The following is a 15649-nucleotide window of genomic DNA, read 5'->3' as shown; positions in this document are numbered from 1 at the left end:
GGAAGGCTCTACCAGGAGTCAGGTGTAAATAGTCTATGTGACCACTTGGGAGGGAAATGTCTCTAAATTTGTGCATCTCATATTTCTTTTGAGCTACTCATAAAACACAGCACCTTCTTTGATGCAGCCACACTATACTGGGCAGTCTTGTGCCAGTGTCTGCCATCTCTCACAATTGATACCAAAGTTCTTCAGAGAGACCTTGAGACTGTCCTTGTATTGCTCCTTTTGACCACCATGTGAACACCTGCCCTTGTGTGAGTTATAAATACAGTTTTATCTGCAAAATTAGGGAGTTTGGCTAGATGGTCTCAAAGATCCATTTATTATGTATATTGTATTATTATTTTATTATATATTATTTATCTTTGGGTGCCCCACAGTACCTAATAGTGTTTGCCCATAGTAGATTCTCAGTAAATATTTATTCAGAACAAGTGGTCATTCTGTAGAAAACTCAATAACCCAACGGTAGGCACTGACTAGATACACATATGGTCTATGTGGTCCAGGACATAAATGATGAGTCATACCTTTTAGAGCTGGAAGGGACCTTAGAGATCAAATCTGACCCCCTTATTTTACAGATGAGGAAACAGATTCAGAGGATCAAAGTAGCAGAGTAAGGATTTAAATCCAGAGCCTCAGATTCTAAACCCAGTCCTCTGTCCGGACTGCTGTGTTCTGGTCTGCTGTTTGTAACTTAGCCAACTGTGTAATTATGCTATTCCTCAGCTTCTTTATCTACAAAAGAGAAATGCCACTCATAGGCATGCTAGAAGGCAAGTGAGAGGCAGGGCAGTACAGTAGGGAAAGTGCTAAATATGGAGGAGTCACGAGACCAATGTTTGACCCTCATCTCAAACAATGTGTGACTTAACTTCTTGGAACCCCAATTTCCTCATCTGGAAACTTGATAATATCTTTACTACCATCTTCACCAGATCGTTGTAAGGAAAGCACTTTGCAAACCTTAAAGCACTGTAGAAATCTGAGCTATTTATTTATTTCAAAGCCTGAGCAGCACTTAATTAATGAATTAACTCAATAAGCATTTACTAACACCTACTGACTTTATAATACTACTGTATGAGGCACAATGGGAATACGCAGCAGAAGACAGGGTCCTTGCCTTCAAGGCTCAATCTAATTGGACAGACAAGACAAACTTACATGAGATAATTAGAGAATACAAGATAAGAGCATACTGGATAATGGAGTACAATCACTGTGTAAGTGCTGAGAGAATACAAACCAAAGGAGTGAGCACACTGGCTGAGGTTTGCCAGGGAAGGCTTCTTAAATGAACTTTGGAGAAGTCTTGAAGAAATGGCCAGTGATGTGGTGGGTCAATCTGTGTGGTGGGTCACTATATGGCTGTTAATCCACTAAATATTTTAAAAGCAATCTACTCTGAAAGGTCCCACCGTTCACAACACATGTGCACACACAAGCCTCTCTACATTAATCACAAACGTGCTTTAAGATGCAACTCCTTCCCTCTTCAAGAACTCAGGTGAGAATACTACCTGGGGACTTCTCCAAAAGGTACTAAGAGATCACAATGAAGTCCTGTGAGTTAACAGAAATACCAATGACCAGCTCAGTACCAGAATAGTTGCTAGAAGAAAATTAGCATCAGATTTGTGAAAAAGAAACATCAACCCCATCCGGCCCTGGCCAATGCAGTCTCTGAGAAAGGACAAGATCTGAGGAGTGTGGCAGCTCTGCTGACTTTGCACTGAAATTTTCAGCTTAACTACCCTCCTGTTCGAAAAGGGCAGGCTAAAGCCCTCAGGCAGTCTTCTGTTCTGAAAGGGCTGACAGTAGAGTCTCAACTGAGTGAATACAAATATGAGAAGACCTCTTTCCTCCTCCTTCTCCCACCCCACAGCCCATTACATTCCAACAGAGAAATCTGCGCAGCTTAGAATCATGACAACCTCACATAACTTTTGCCCTCACCTTCCTCTCCCCACCCACCAGCCCCAAAGGAAGGTTATCATGTGATCTGGAAGGAGAGGGGGTGGGAATGGGAGAATAATCATAATATTATTTCCCAATCAGGGGTCTCCCATGGAGCCAGCTGGACTGATGGTGACCTTCAGCTGCTTTTCTTGGAAAAAATGTACTTGAATTTCTCACACCATAACACTAAGCCAATTCCTGCCTTCATGAATGATGCTAACAGCACCTGCAGTTCCACAATGAAAAATATTGCAGTATTTCAAGGAGATGGGAGCAAGGGTAGGAACGAGAGAGAAAGAGAAATGTAGAAAGATGCCAATGGCCTGCATTAAAAGGTTTACTACCATAACCTGGGATGCAGTATCCAAGGACAGTGATTACTGCCTAAACTTTAATGGAGCTAATCCTTCCAAATGTCAACAAATTACTGCCCCCAGCCATTTAAAAGTCACAAATCTAATGCAATAATCCTATTGGAATTACAATGAGTGAAAAAGAAATTATTAGGGGCCTAGGGTTTTTGTGCAGTGAATTAAGTCTCTATACAAACTAGTCCTGATTATTTGAAAATTAAAGGCCCAGATAGACATTCTATTATTCTGCCACTTGCTCAGGACTGGAGCAAAGACTCATTATTGTCCTGTCTCTACTGGAAGTGTTTTCTAAAATTCCTACAAGGTAACAATAACATTTTTATGCTAAATGCTGCAGGGATTTTTCATTATTAATATTATTTGTTAGCAAATCCTCTGACTACTGAATAGCTCTGAAATTGGAAAGACTAAATTGCAATTATCTCAGACAAAAAACAAGTGTAATTTTAGAACATACAAGTGAAAACAGGTTTAAAAAAACAAACAAACAAAAAAATCTGTTCCTGGATTGATTAAAGGGAATTTGTCAGATATGACATCTCCAATATTAATAAGCACCTAGAATGCACTTTCTCTTTTAGGTGTTTAGTAAAGTGACTTCAGAGAAAAAAAATCAGGATTTCCATATCCTTGCTTTTTAACTGGAGATGGGATATCAGAAAAGAAGCACAAATGGCCCAAAGTTCAGACTTAAACTTGGGTCCTCAGTTCCTCAGAATCCTAGCCTAATCTTTTCTTCCATGCCTTTGATTCAGTGATCCTGATTTTCCCCAATATGATTGATTTATTATTCCCAATTTCTGTCATTTCCAGAGGAAAAGCTGAAGGATCATAATTCAGGCATTATTGCTTAGTGTAGAAAGACTTCCTCCCACTAGACTGGAGGTGGAGAAAAATCTGGTGGAAGCTTTACTTGCCACAAGTAGCAACACGGTCTAGATGGTCCATAAAAAGGAGATTCTGGAAATCAGAGTTCATCATAAAGAAAAACTTCTCAACAAGATGAGCTGTCCAAAAATGAAATGGTACAATACGGGGTAAGTTATCTTCACTAGATGTCTTTAAACAGAGACATGAAGCTAAGAATATGGTAGATAGGATTTTGAGTTTGGGTAGGCATTAGACTATGACCTCTGAGGTCCCTTTGTACTGTGAATCTGTGATTGTAGAATTATTTTGCTGTATCATGAAGGGCTATTATCTTAAAAATATACATATTAACCTTGTGCCCTAATTTTCATATCTATAAAATGAGAGAGAATGGCCACTGATTGTAGCATATTTACAAGGTGAAAAGGGGCTGTGCTTGTACAATCATTGTCATTTAAAGTCCAAAAGGTTTACCAGAATACATTTATTTTCTATAATCTAACCCCACCCTCCTGAAGCATCCACCTATAGTAGGAAACTGAATATCCAGTCCATGTGATGCTACAGATCCTAAAGTTTCTCAACAAATGGTCTTTAACAGATAAAGGAGATAGAATAAATCAGCATTATTTACAACTCTCCTGGAGTCAGTAGTAATTTGCAGGATAAATCCAGAGCAATATTGAAAGTCATTATTGCAGACATTATTCATTTACTGAACAAATAGAAAATGCAAAGCAGTGATGAGAGATTCACAGATGAATGGTATAGTCCCTGCCTTCAAGAAGCTTGCCACTAGAGGTAGTGAAGTATATTATAATGGGCACTGGATTTGAGTCAATTCCTGATCTAGAAGGCAGCTAGATTGCAAAATGGATAGAGCACCAGGCCTTGGAATCAGGAAGACCCAACTTCAAATCCAGGCCCACCTATTTCCTAGCTATGGGACCCTGGGCAAGGCACTTAACTTTTGTCTGCCTCAGTTTCTTCAACTGCCAAAATGGGAATCATAATAACATCTACTTCACAGGGTTGTTTTGGGGGTCAAATGAGATATTTGTAAAGTGCACAGTGCCTGCCATCTTTCATAAATGATTGTTTCCTTCCTTCCCATTGTTTGCCACTCATGTTACTTTGGGCAAGACACAACCTTTCTGAGCCCCAGTTTTCTCATCCATAAAATGAGGTGGTTGGACCAGATCCAAAGTCCTGTCCAGCTCCGAATCAATGACCCAGTCATTGACTAGCTAAATATAGTTGTTCATCTAAAGCGTGTACACAAGTACCACACAGAAGAAGATAAGGGCATAAGAGAATTTAAAAACAAGTTCTGAGAGAAAGCAGGGACCCAATCACTTTTGCCTCTGGGGGACAGGGGAGAGAAGGAATCTGGGAAGTCTTCACAGAGAAGGTAGCATTTCAGCAGGACCTTGAACAACGGGTAGAATTTCAACAGGTAGAAATGGAGGAGGGTATTCCCTATGTACATAGAGGGGTCAGGAAGAGAAAGAAGAGCAGTCTTATAAGAAGGTGATGATTTCAGTTTTGGACAAGTTGAGATTGGTGTGGTTAAAGTACGCCTAGAGGGAACGGGTCTAATAGGCACTTAGAAACATGGAGTTGGAGCTCAAAAGAATGGGTTGTAGACACAGATCTAAGATTCATCCACACAGAAGTGATAAAAATAGCAAGAAGAGTAGATATGACATCATCAAGGGAGAGGGTCTACAAAGAAAAGAAGGGTAGGACTTGTCTTTGATATTTTTCATATTTAGAAAGTAAGAGGAAGAATGGGAACCAGGAAAGAAGTGGTCAGATTGGTAAGACAAGAACCAAGAGAATTCATTGTTATAAGAGCCAAGGCAGAAAAAGGGACCAAGAAGCACTTAGATCTGGAGCTGGAAGGGACCTTAGAAGCCATTTTACAGATAAGAAAACTGAGGCACAGAAAGGTCACACAGGTAGTATGTGGCTGAGTCAGAATTTTAATTCAAGTTTTCACCAGGAAATTTGAGTGTTATGAGAGCCAAGGGAGAAAAAGATACCCAGAAATAGGCAACAGTATCAAGGTTGCAAAGATGTCGGAGGCAGAGATTAAGCTAATAAAAAGTTCACTGGATTGAGCAATTAGGAGGTCACTAGTGACCCTAAAAAAAGCAATTTCTTCCCAAAACATAGTAAGCAGCAGGGAACTCTGAAAAAAAGTCACCTGTGAGCATATGTGCATGTAGATGCCTAAAACTCCCAACATAGAAGGGTACCACTAAAATCCTACTCCAATGCCTTAACATGGTTTGGAGGAGATGGAGAGGTGAGAGGTCCTTGAAGACTATGCCAAAAGTGTTCATGAAGAAGCTGCCTTGGGGCCTGACTACCTTTAGGAATTTGACTCTTATCAAGCTAAAAAGGATCCAAGACATGCCTATGGATGTCCCCTATGACCACAAATAGCCTACCTAAAATTTCCTACCTAGCTTCACTCCTCTGGATTCTCCATCATGGCCCTATGCCTGGTACCTTCCTCCTTCCCCACCCCTGCAACCTGCTGGGATTTTTTTTTCAGCTTCCTTTTTGTGCATTGTCTTCTCCCGTTAGATTGTAAGCTCCTTGTGGGCAAGGACTATTTTTTGCCTTTTTTTGTATCCCCTGTGCTTGGCACAGTACCTGGCACATAGTAGGCATTTAATAAATGTTTATTGACTGGAGAAGTTCATCATCAAGTTGGTCATGGTGTAGAGAATTCTTCAGCCACAGCAAACTCTCAAAGACAATCTAGTAACGTTTATAGTTGCAGTAAATTATAGACCATAGATGTCTAAGTATATGCTGATTCAGCTTGTGGGGAAAATTATGAAATAGAACATCATATCTGTGATAAGCAATGAGAATAGGAAATTCATGTCTATAATGAAACATGAGGTTTGTGGCTAAAAAAATACATTATATGAACGTAATGGAACATTATTATACAGCAAGAAATTGTGAAAGAGATGAATGTAGAGAAACCAGGGAAGAACTGTATAAACTGATGCAGAATGAGGTGAACAGAACCAAGAGAACAATTTGTGCAACTACCAACAACATTATAAAAGCAAACATCGAAACACTTAAAGAACTCTGATCAATCCAATGACCAACCAGAATTCCAGAAGACCAATGCTGAAACATGCAATCTACCTCCTAACAAAGAGGTGATGGACTCAAGATGTAGAATACGATACATTTTTGCACATGGCCGATTTGGAAATTTGTTTTGACCACACACATTTGTTACAAAGATTTTGTTTTTTCTTTTTTGGGGGAGGTGGAGTTTGAAAAGAGAGAAGATAAATGCTTTATTAGTTTAAAAAATAAAACTTTTAAAGAAATATTAATAGGGGGCAGCTAGGTGGCGTAGTGGATAGAGCACCGGCCCTAGAGTCAGGGGGATCTAAGTTCAAAGCCAGTCTCAGACACTTAACACTTACTAGCTGTGTGACCTTGGGCAAGTCACTTAACCCCCTTGCCTAGCCAAAAAATATAAAATAAAAATGAAGAAATATTAATGACTCTCATAGCTTCTAAACTGAAATTTCTAAAGTGCTGATCTAAACATGTCACTCTCCCTCAAGAAGCTTTAGTGGTTTCACACTGTCTTTAGGATAAAATGTAAACTTCTCAGTTTGAAATTTAATGATCTTCAAAAATCTGGTTCCAAACTATCTTTCCAGGCTGATTACACATTATTCCTTTTGCTGCATTCTATGCTCCAGCCAGACTGGCCTATTTGCTCTTCCTTCCATACAACCTTATATCTCCTAGGCCTGTGTCTTTGCCTAGGCTCTCCCCTAAGTTTGAAAGGCTCTCCTTCTTCCCTCTTACCTCTCTTCAAAGCTCAGTTCAGGCACCACCTTCAAGACACCTTTCTAATTTGTTAATGCTTCTCCAAAATAAAAAGTGAAAAAATTAATTTTATATGCATATACAGAGTGTTTTTGGAGGGATGAATACATACTGTGCCTACACATACATATGTATCATATTTACATATTTACAAACATCTCCCCAGAGTAGAAAGTAAACTCCTTGAAAGCAAATATCTCACTTTTATAATTATATCCCTGGTACTTAGCATGGAGGCTGACACATTGCAGGCATTCACAAAACGCTTATTGATTGATTGCCCAAGTTCACACAGGAACAGAGCTAGGATCTTTGAAAAGTTTGATTTATCGGGGCTTTTTAAAAATATTCATTACTATCTCTTTTGAACCAAATAATTCTGAAGTGAGTAGGTGTGCCTGGTATTATTATCCCCATTTTACAGATGAGGTAACTGAGACTGAGAAAAGTTGAATGACTTGCCCAAAATAACAAAAGGTAAGAAGAGTCAAGGCAAGATTCAAACCCAATTCTTACTAACTCCAACCCCCATGTTCTGCCCACTAGGTCATGCTGCCTATCTCTGGCTGCTTTGCCTTCTATACCAGAAAAGGTTCAGTGACAGAGTAACACATGTTTATTTGTATCACAAATGTGGCCTCCCTACTATGCATATCTCTAGTGGAGCCATAAGAGTAGGAAAAGGACTAGATGATTCAGAAATTCTGCCGTTGCCACTAGATATTGACAAATGGCAAGTCACCAATTGCTCTCTAAACTTTCATTTCCTTACCTGTAAAATATGGGGAAGAAGTATTTTTTAGTAGGGTCTACTATGTGCCAGGCATTGTTTTACAAATATTATATCATTTGATCCTCACAACTCTGAAGTAGGCACTAGTCATTTTCTCATCAGCAAAACAAGGATGAGAAGATGTAAGGCATCTACCCCACAGCTGCCATGAGAATCAAATGAGATGATGTAAAGTGCTCTATGTTATTGTTGTTCAGTCATATCCAACTCTTCAAGACCCCATGTGGGGTTTTCCTGGCAAAGATACTTGAGTAGTTTTGCCATTTCCTTCTCCAGCTCATTTTACAGATGAGGAATCTGAGGCAAACAGGGTTAACTGACTTGTCCAGGGTCACACAGCTATTAAGTTTCTGAGGTCAGATTTGAACTCTGGAAGATGAATCTTCCAGACTCCAGAACCAGCCCTCTACCCATTTTGACACCTAGGTGCCCCAAAGTGCCTCACAGCTATTATTATAGTGATACTTGAGACTTATAAGTTCTTTTAAGTTCACCTTTGACAGAGACCTGAGACGTAGCATTTGGGAACTAATGGGAAATGCACATCAAGAACTGAATTTTGAATGTGAGGCTAGGTGATGTAGCAGACCTGTCACTTTCAGCCTCAGCTTCCTTATCTGCAAAATGGGGATAATAATAGCAACCTCCTTCCCAGGGTTATTGTGAGGATCAGATGAGATATAATAATTGCACATAGTAAGTGCTATATAAATGTCAATTATTACTGTTACTGTTATTATTGTTATTAGTGCCACTATCTTCCAAGGAGCCCAGTTCTTGCATGAGTCCTGGGTTCAAAGTGCTTGTTGACCCCTTTAGGCTTTTAGAGTACCTCTGTGTCCTCTGACCAAACTTACCACCAGAGAATACTGAGGAGATTGGAGATCTAGGTATGAATTCTTCAGCAAGAGACTTTGAATCTCTTTGACCAACTTGCTCATCCATCAAATAAATGTAATTCAATAACATTTGCTACCTATCCCAAAGGAATTATGTGAGGATTCATGAAGCAGTACTATATCTAGAAAGTGCTTAGGGGACAAAGGGTGAGCTATAGAAACCACCATTACTTTGAATAGAAACCAGAAACCTGGTGAGGCATAAAAGCTATCAGCCTCTTGCCTACTTAACTCTTGCCTACAACTGGACCTCACACAGCACATTTCTATTAAGAAAAAGAAACCTAAAGCACTTTGCAAATTGTCATCTGAAAAAAAAAAAATCTACAACATGCTACTGTTTGCATGAATTCCATGGTTTTACAAACAGGATAACTTGGGCACAGAGAGGGCAGAATTGTTTTCTTCCATGGGAGGAGAGAAAGGGCTAAGAAAAAGCAAACCTGTCTTTAGATAACATGACTTCTAATCTTGCCTTTCCCATTAAGGATTTTGACCTGTCCACAGAATCACCTAGTAGTGCTAAAAAACCTGAGTACATTCTGGTATCAATCAAAATGGTCATTTTTGCTAATTACACCCAAAATCACTTTTCTCTCTTCAATGTTCAAACTCTACATGGTTGAGTCACAATGACGCCTCTTGTTCTTATGAAACTTAACTCCTCCTGTGCCCAAGGGCCACAGAGGTACACAGTTTGCTCATAAATGCAGCTAGAAGAAGAAAGGATTGATTTTAAAGCCATATGGCCCTTGTTGCAGCAGAGAACATGGCATTTAATTGGTTAAAATGACTGTAAATTTTAAAGACAGAACAGTAATTATAGTTAATCTGAGGGTGCAACCACCAAAATTTTTCTTTCCTAAATAAAACACAAAAATCTTGAATCATTATTCCAGCTGTTGATGTTGAGAAGAAATACATGTAGTTAAAAATTGAGAATCCACACATATACCTCATTGCTAACAATGAGCTAATCAAAAGCATCCTTGTTCCTGGTTAAGTATTGTACATTTTCCTGCACTAAAAGTCATGCTTCACTGCATAGCTCCACATATAAAACGCAGGCTACTTACATAGCAGTCAAGTGTGGCATTATGTAATATTCATGTGTACATTTAAAGTGATACCTTCTGACTACTGCCTAAGAATGAAAGCATTTCTTGACCTGCCTGGATCACTGCAAGATCGTATGGAAAGTTGATTCATGCCTGCTATAATGCTGTTTTGGGAACATTCATTTCTCTCTGGCAAAGTAATCAGTTTTGCTAAGTTCCTTGTATTTCATAATATAAATAAAAACTGACAAATATTTTGGGCTGACTCTTACTAGAACACAGATGAAATTTCCAGCCTGCTTCAATTGCTTGGATAGGCACAATGGTGCAGTGAGTAGAGCTCTGGACCAGTAGTCAGGAAGACTTCAAATTCTGCCTTAGATACTTCCTAGCTATATGACCAGGTACCAGTCACTTAATTTCTCAGTTTCTTTATATGTAAAATGGGCATAACAGCTCCTACCTCACAAGGCTGCTACAAGGATCAAATGGAAAAGTACCTACAGCACTTTCCAAACCTGAAAGCTCAATTTAAATGTCAGCCATTCTTCAATAATAATAAAAATCCACCCATAAAACTCAACAGATGCATTTTATTTCCATCCTTTGTTCCTTCTAATTGTAGGAACAATATTCTTATTGTAGATGGTCATCATAGACCTTAGTGGTGCTCTGGTCCAACACATAGTCCAATACTCTCACTTTACAGATGAGGAAGTTTAAATGACTTTTCCAAGATCACAAGAGTAGTAAGTAGAGACATGAAATTTGAACCCAGTTTCTTCTGTTGGCTTTATTCCCCTCCCCCCCCTTTTTTTTTCCTGAAAACAGTACATGTTCATTCTGATTTACCATTACACTAATTATAACCCTTAAAGAGTAGCATACAGGACCCATTCTATAAAAAAGGCATCCTTGGGAATGGCCTAAAGGGATCTGGTATTGCTGAAACTAATTATGGCTTCCAAATATAACATTTAATGTCTCAAGGTACCACACAACCTTTTATCAGATAGCACTATTCTGGCAAACCTAAAATTAATGGGCAAAACAGCCTTTTAAATACATTAGAATTTATTTTTAGTTTGCTGACTAATTTTATTATGTGACTATGAATGGTGTTTGAAATCCTCTTCCATTGTCCTCCATTAAAATATAACATTCTGACAACAATTCAAGAGTTAATTATTATTTCTGAGCTAAATTCTGCAAATCTTGAAAACAATTCTCCTGATGGTGATTTCCAACATTCAGAATTTTACCACCTTTGTTGGTGTTTGTATACAAACAAGCTAAGCATTCAGATAGTTACTCCCTCACTCTCCTTTACAGGATCACAAATACTCCATTCCAAAAGTCACAGAAATAAAAACTGGGAAACGCCTCTGAATAAACAGCATCAGAAAATCCTCGAGAGCAATTTCTTCTTTTTCTTGACACCTCTCTGCCCCAAACACCCAAGAAAACTCTTTGAAGGGGGAGAGTAAATATTATCATTTGATAGTACTTGGACCCAACAGGGCAAACACGATTGCATTGTGTTACATTCTCAGAGCCCTGTTGGCCATTCACTACACACCACCACTGTGAGGTTGCTATGGCAGAACCCAATGTGTATTAACACTCAATCAGTTCTGGAGCCCTAGGACGCCTCTTCTGGGCTGTTCCCCTTAATCTTTCTGCACAATACAACGCTATTAAAAACAAATAAACAACTAACTTCAGGATGTAAGATTCTGGGAGAAGGATATTAACTGGCAAAGAGAAACACCGATACTTAACTGATATTTGCTTTCACAGCCTTGGCAGGTTGGTTTGTTTGTTTGTTTTAGATCTTCAAGGAACACGGGTGGAGGAAAGAAACCTGACTCCGAATTTGAAAGACGAAAAAAAAAGCCTAGGGTCTCGCGGCAACGTGGGGATGAGAAAAAGAAAGGATGAGAGGAAGTGCCATCAGCATATTCCAAAGTCTGTCAAACATCCTGACAGAATAGATATTGTTGTTGTGTCTGCTAGCAATGCATGACTACGGGCAAAAAGGAGGAACTGAGAGAAAGGTATAGAAGGATATAAGGTCTGGGAGGGAGGAATTTACAAAATCGGGGGGGGGGGGGGGAATGCAGCACCAAGAGCATCCCCGGGTCTGAGAACCCCAGACTAGGAATATCCCTCTGGGATAGTTAAGTTCAGCTCTCCTGGGCAAACCAAGCCAGCGCTTAGGTGAAAACGTAGCAGAACGGCTGTGGAGTTGCTCGCTACCAGCGCTTATAAAATAGGTTAGAAACTGCCCGGCGACTGGAGGACAAGCATTCAGGGGCTGCCCTCTGAGAACCGTACCCAGAGGAAATGCCTCGGGATGCCCAAGGGACTCAGGTTCGTGCCCAGCCCCTCTCGCCCCCTGAGCTCCTCCCCTCTGCATATTCTCCCTATTTCTCCACAGGCTGGCTCCCTCTTCCCCTCCCCCCAACCCCAGCTCTCCCTGACAGGGGCCGGCCTTACCTTGCTGGAAAAGGGGCCCGGGAGAAGCAGCTTTAGAATCTGTCTCTTCAGCTCCACCAGGCGGGCATTGCAGTTCTCGCACCAGACGCCGCGGTCCGAGCCTGGAGAGGAGCCGCCCCCGCTGCCCGAGCCTGGGGAACCTGTGCCAAAGCCTGGCGAGCCGCCCAGAGAACCAGGCGAGCTGGTGCCGATGCCAGGGGAGGCAGGTCCCGGGGAGCCCGTAAACGAACTCGGGGACGAGGTGCCTGAGCCAGGGGACGGGGTACCCGACGAGCCGAGCGCTGAGCCGGCACCCTCGGGGTTAGGCCGGCTCCCTGCCCGGGACTCTTCATAGGCTTTCCTGTACCAGCTTTCGGGGGAGAAGGGGGCGGCGGTCTTGGTAGGGGAGCAGACTTCGTTCACCTGGAGAGGGGTAGAGACGCGGGGTTTAAGCGGATGCATGGACAGTTCGCTCCGGCGTGCGTGGCTGTGGCTGTGTGTGTGTATGTGTGTGTGTGTGTGTATATGTGTGTGTGTGTGTGTGTGTGCACGCGTGTACGTGGATGTATGCTTCTCAGGATCGTTTCAAGTTCAGGCACCGCTGCTGCTCGCGGCCAAATGCTCCCTCCATCAAATCTCTTTAATTGTCCTTAAGTAAATGCAGACAGCCAGTGTGCAGCCTACCTGAGAGACCTGCACCCAAGTACCAGGTTACACCGGGCGTCTGTAAACACCTTGGATGGGGCGTGGAAAGCCACGAACAGGGGCATAAAATGACTTAGGTAATGAAGAAATTTCCGCGCCGCCGCCCATTTTACAGCAGTCCAGAGTATCTCGCTTAGCCGGGTCCCCTCTGTGCACCTCCCCCACCCAGGGACAAGCACCCACGCGTGAGATCCCAGGAGCCCCTGTCTTGAAGAAACCCCAAATAAGGGAACTTAGGACTTAACCCTACTCGATTTGATTCATTCAAGCTAAAGCGTCAAGGTTCCCAGTTAGTCCTAAGTTTAAGTCAAAGGCTAATACCGCGGGAGGGAAATGATTAGAGGAACATCAGAGAAATCCCAAAACACCGAAATTTAGTTCAACTCTGCTGAAATATGCAGCAATGCTGCAAAAGTTATAGGGAGGAGGGACGCTTTTAAAATCATGCAGGAAGGAGAGGGCTTCTCATACCCTTCCAGACATGCAGTTAGGCTTGCTCTTGCCCACTCATTTATACTGGACTCCCTTAGCTGAACTGCACACAGAGATCCTTCTGCTGCCGTATCAGAAAAAGGGAAAGCAGGGACGCTTAGGATGTTAACATGCAGCTTAATAAGGTTAACCTGTTTGTATCATTTGTTACATGTCAGGTTACAGAGAGTCAGCGACAGAACAGGGGGATATTTTAAAACCCTCGGCGCAGATGGTTCTAAAGCGTCTCTGCACGTTATTGCGGACAACTTACCCCGTATTTTCTGCTCCTGGTTGTGACTGCGATCCTCTCTTTATTCCCAGCCACAGAATTCATGGTGACTTTGACAAAAAAAAAAAAAAAAAAAGACTGTCTAAAATGTTCCACCAATGTTACATCAAAAGAGAAAATCTTCAAACCCAGAAAAAGGTTCACCGATTGTATGGAGATGTATGCATGCTCTGCCCTAAATTCGAGGTTTCTTCATTGAAAAAAATAACCAAATGAAATGAACGGTAATTGGCCTCAGAAGTGATACCACCAATTTTCAGCCAAAGCTGGGATGGGTGCTTTATATTCTTTCCCCCTTTCTCTTCAAATCATTTTTCCCCTCGTTGTCTTCGGTTTCCTTCACTTATACTCCTTATTTTCCCAGAACCGGTAACATCCAGATAATTAGCATTTCTCCTGGCTCCGCAAATACAGTTTTCCTCCGCAATTGAAATTTAAAAAAAAAAAATCAATGCACATATGCACAACACACACGTACGCGCACACTGGGTAGCTGCAGAAAAGGTAAAAAGCAGAGAGGTTCTGCCTCGCCTCGAAGCAGGGACTTCTCCCTCCCTCTGCTGAGTGGTGTTGTGGTAACTTGTTTCCTTCAGCAAGGTTTGCAACTGAGTTAAAAGAAATCCTCCAAAAATATAAGGATCCAGCGTTGGGGAGGAGCTTCGGAGACTCCTGGAGCCAATATCCTTCTCCCCATTTGTGCCTGACAGTTTAGCGAGGAGGTTCTGGCTATAGGAACGTTCCCCGGTCAGCGGAGGAGCTGCGGAGCATGTGTACGCAAAGCCTAGAGAGCCTCAGAGAACACTTCACTGCAGTCCCGGGAAAGGCATGTGCTGCCGCTGCTGCAGCTGCTGTTGTAGCAGCAGCAGCGGCGCGGATCCATTTTATTTTGCAGCACTCCAGAGTGACATTGAGATCTGCTGGGGCTGGTTGGTTTGTTTGTTTGTTCCTTTAAGAAGGAGTCAGAGGAGAGAAGGGGGGAGGAAGGGAAGTCTAACGCGTCCCTTTTCGGGAAGTTACTGGGGAGTGATTCGAAAGTGTTAAGGAAACCACGTCTCCAGCGTCAAGCTGCAGCCGACGGCGGGGAGGCTCGACCCCCGCGGCCGCAGGCACTGCTGCCTCTTCCCCACCTCTTCTCTCCTGCCCTTTCCCCTTAACCGGCTTTCGATTTTTACCTTTAAAACCAGGGCTTGCAAAAAATACTGGGCCACGGACCTGCCCGGCCCTCCCCGCCCGCCCTTTGTTCTCTCGCCACAAACCTAGTGAAAAGGGTGGATTTCCCTAAAAATTGTTCGGTTTAAGCCTCGGATGGTGGTTCCTACTGTTCATCTCCTTTGCCTCCAGCTCTGCACCCCATCCCCAAGGACCGGCACAGGGAACGCACCTCCCCGCCTCCCTCGCCCCTCACCCCGAGCTAAATTAGCCAAGGTATGGGCAGGTGACACTTGGGGCCCGCTGGAGAAACCCCCTTAATGGAAACTCTGGAAGCCTTGGCCCCAAGACACCTACAAACAGTCCCCCTCCCCATACACGTGGCGTGTCAAGGGTTCCAATTCTCTGCCCTCCCCTCCCTCTCGGCTCTCCCCCGGCGCAGGTGCCCCTGAGGGCAGGATGCTGGCATATGCCGGGCCTCCACACGTGGCTGCTCTGGGGTGTCATTTTTAATTTCCTGAGAGCGACATTTCTTCTGGTGAGCTGGCAGGTCTGTTTTGTTGTGACCTTTAATTAACACACCGCTAGACGCCTCTCGCTGGGTCTGCTGTGTTCCCGGATCACGTGTTGTGTAATGGCATCCGTGCGCCTGGAGATTAGGACTGAGGGATGGGCCGGGGGAGCAAAAGGGTCAGCCAGAGCTCGTGCCT

At 42.5% G+C, this 15649-nt stretch overlaps 1 protein-coding gene across 1 annotated transcript in view; it reads right to left on the bottom strand.

Moving 5' to 3' along the window:
* Positions 1 to 14363, bottom strand: part of LOC114049740 (kinesin-like protein KIF26B) — a 605544-nt gene extending 591181 nt beyond the window's left edge. The window contains exons 1-2 of the mRNA XM_027871128.1: positions 13773 to 14363; positions 12344 to 12745 (exon numbers count right to left, since the gene is read on the bottom strand). Coding sequence (XP_027726929.1) covers positions 12344 to 12745; positions 13773 to 13835 — 465 coding nt within the window. The 5' untranslated portion in view covers positions 13836 to 14363. The remainder of the gene's footprint in view (positions 1 to 12343; positions 12746 to 13772) is intronic.
* Between the last annotated feature and the right edge of the window lie 1286 nt (positions 14364 to 15649).

The sequence above is a fragment of the Vombatus ursinus genome, unplaced genomic scaffold, assembly GCF_900497805.2.
Source record: "Vombatus ursinus unplaced genomic scaffold, bare-nosed wombat genome assembly UNPS02014798.1, whole genome shotgun sequence".
Classification (NCBI taxonomy): domain Eukaryota; kingdom Metazoa; phylum Chordata; class Mammalia; order Diprotodontia; family Vombatidae; genus Vombatus; species Vombatus ursinus.
This window is presented reverse-complemented; position numbering and strand designations above follow the sequence as displayed.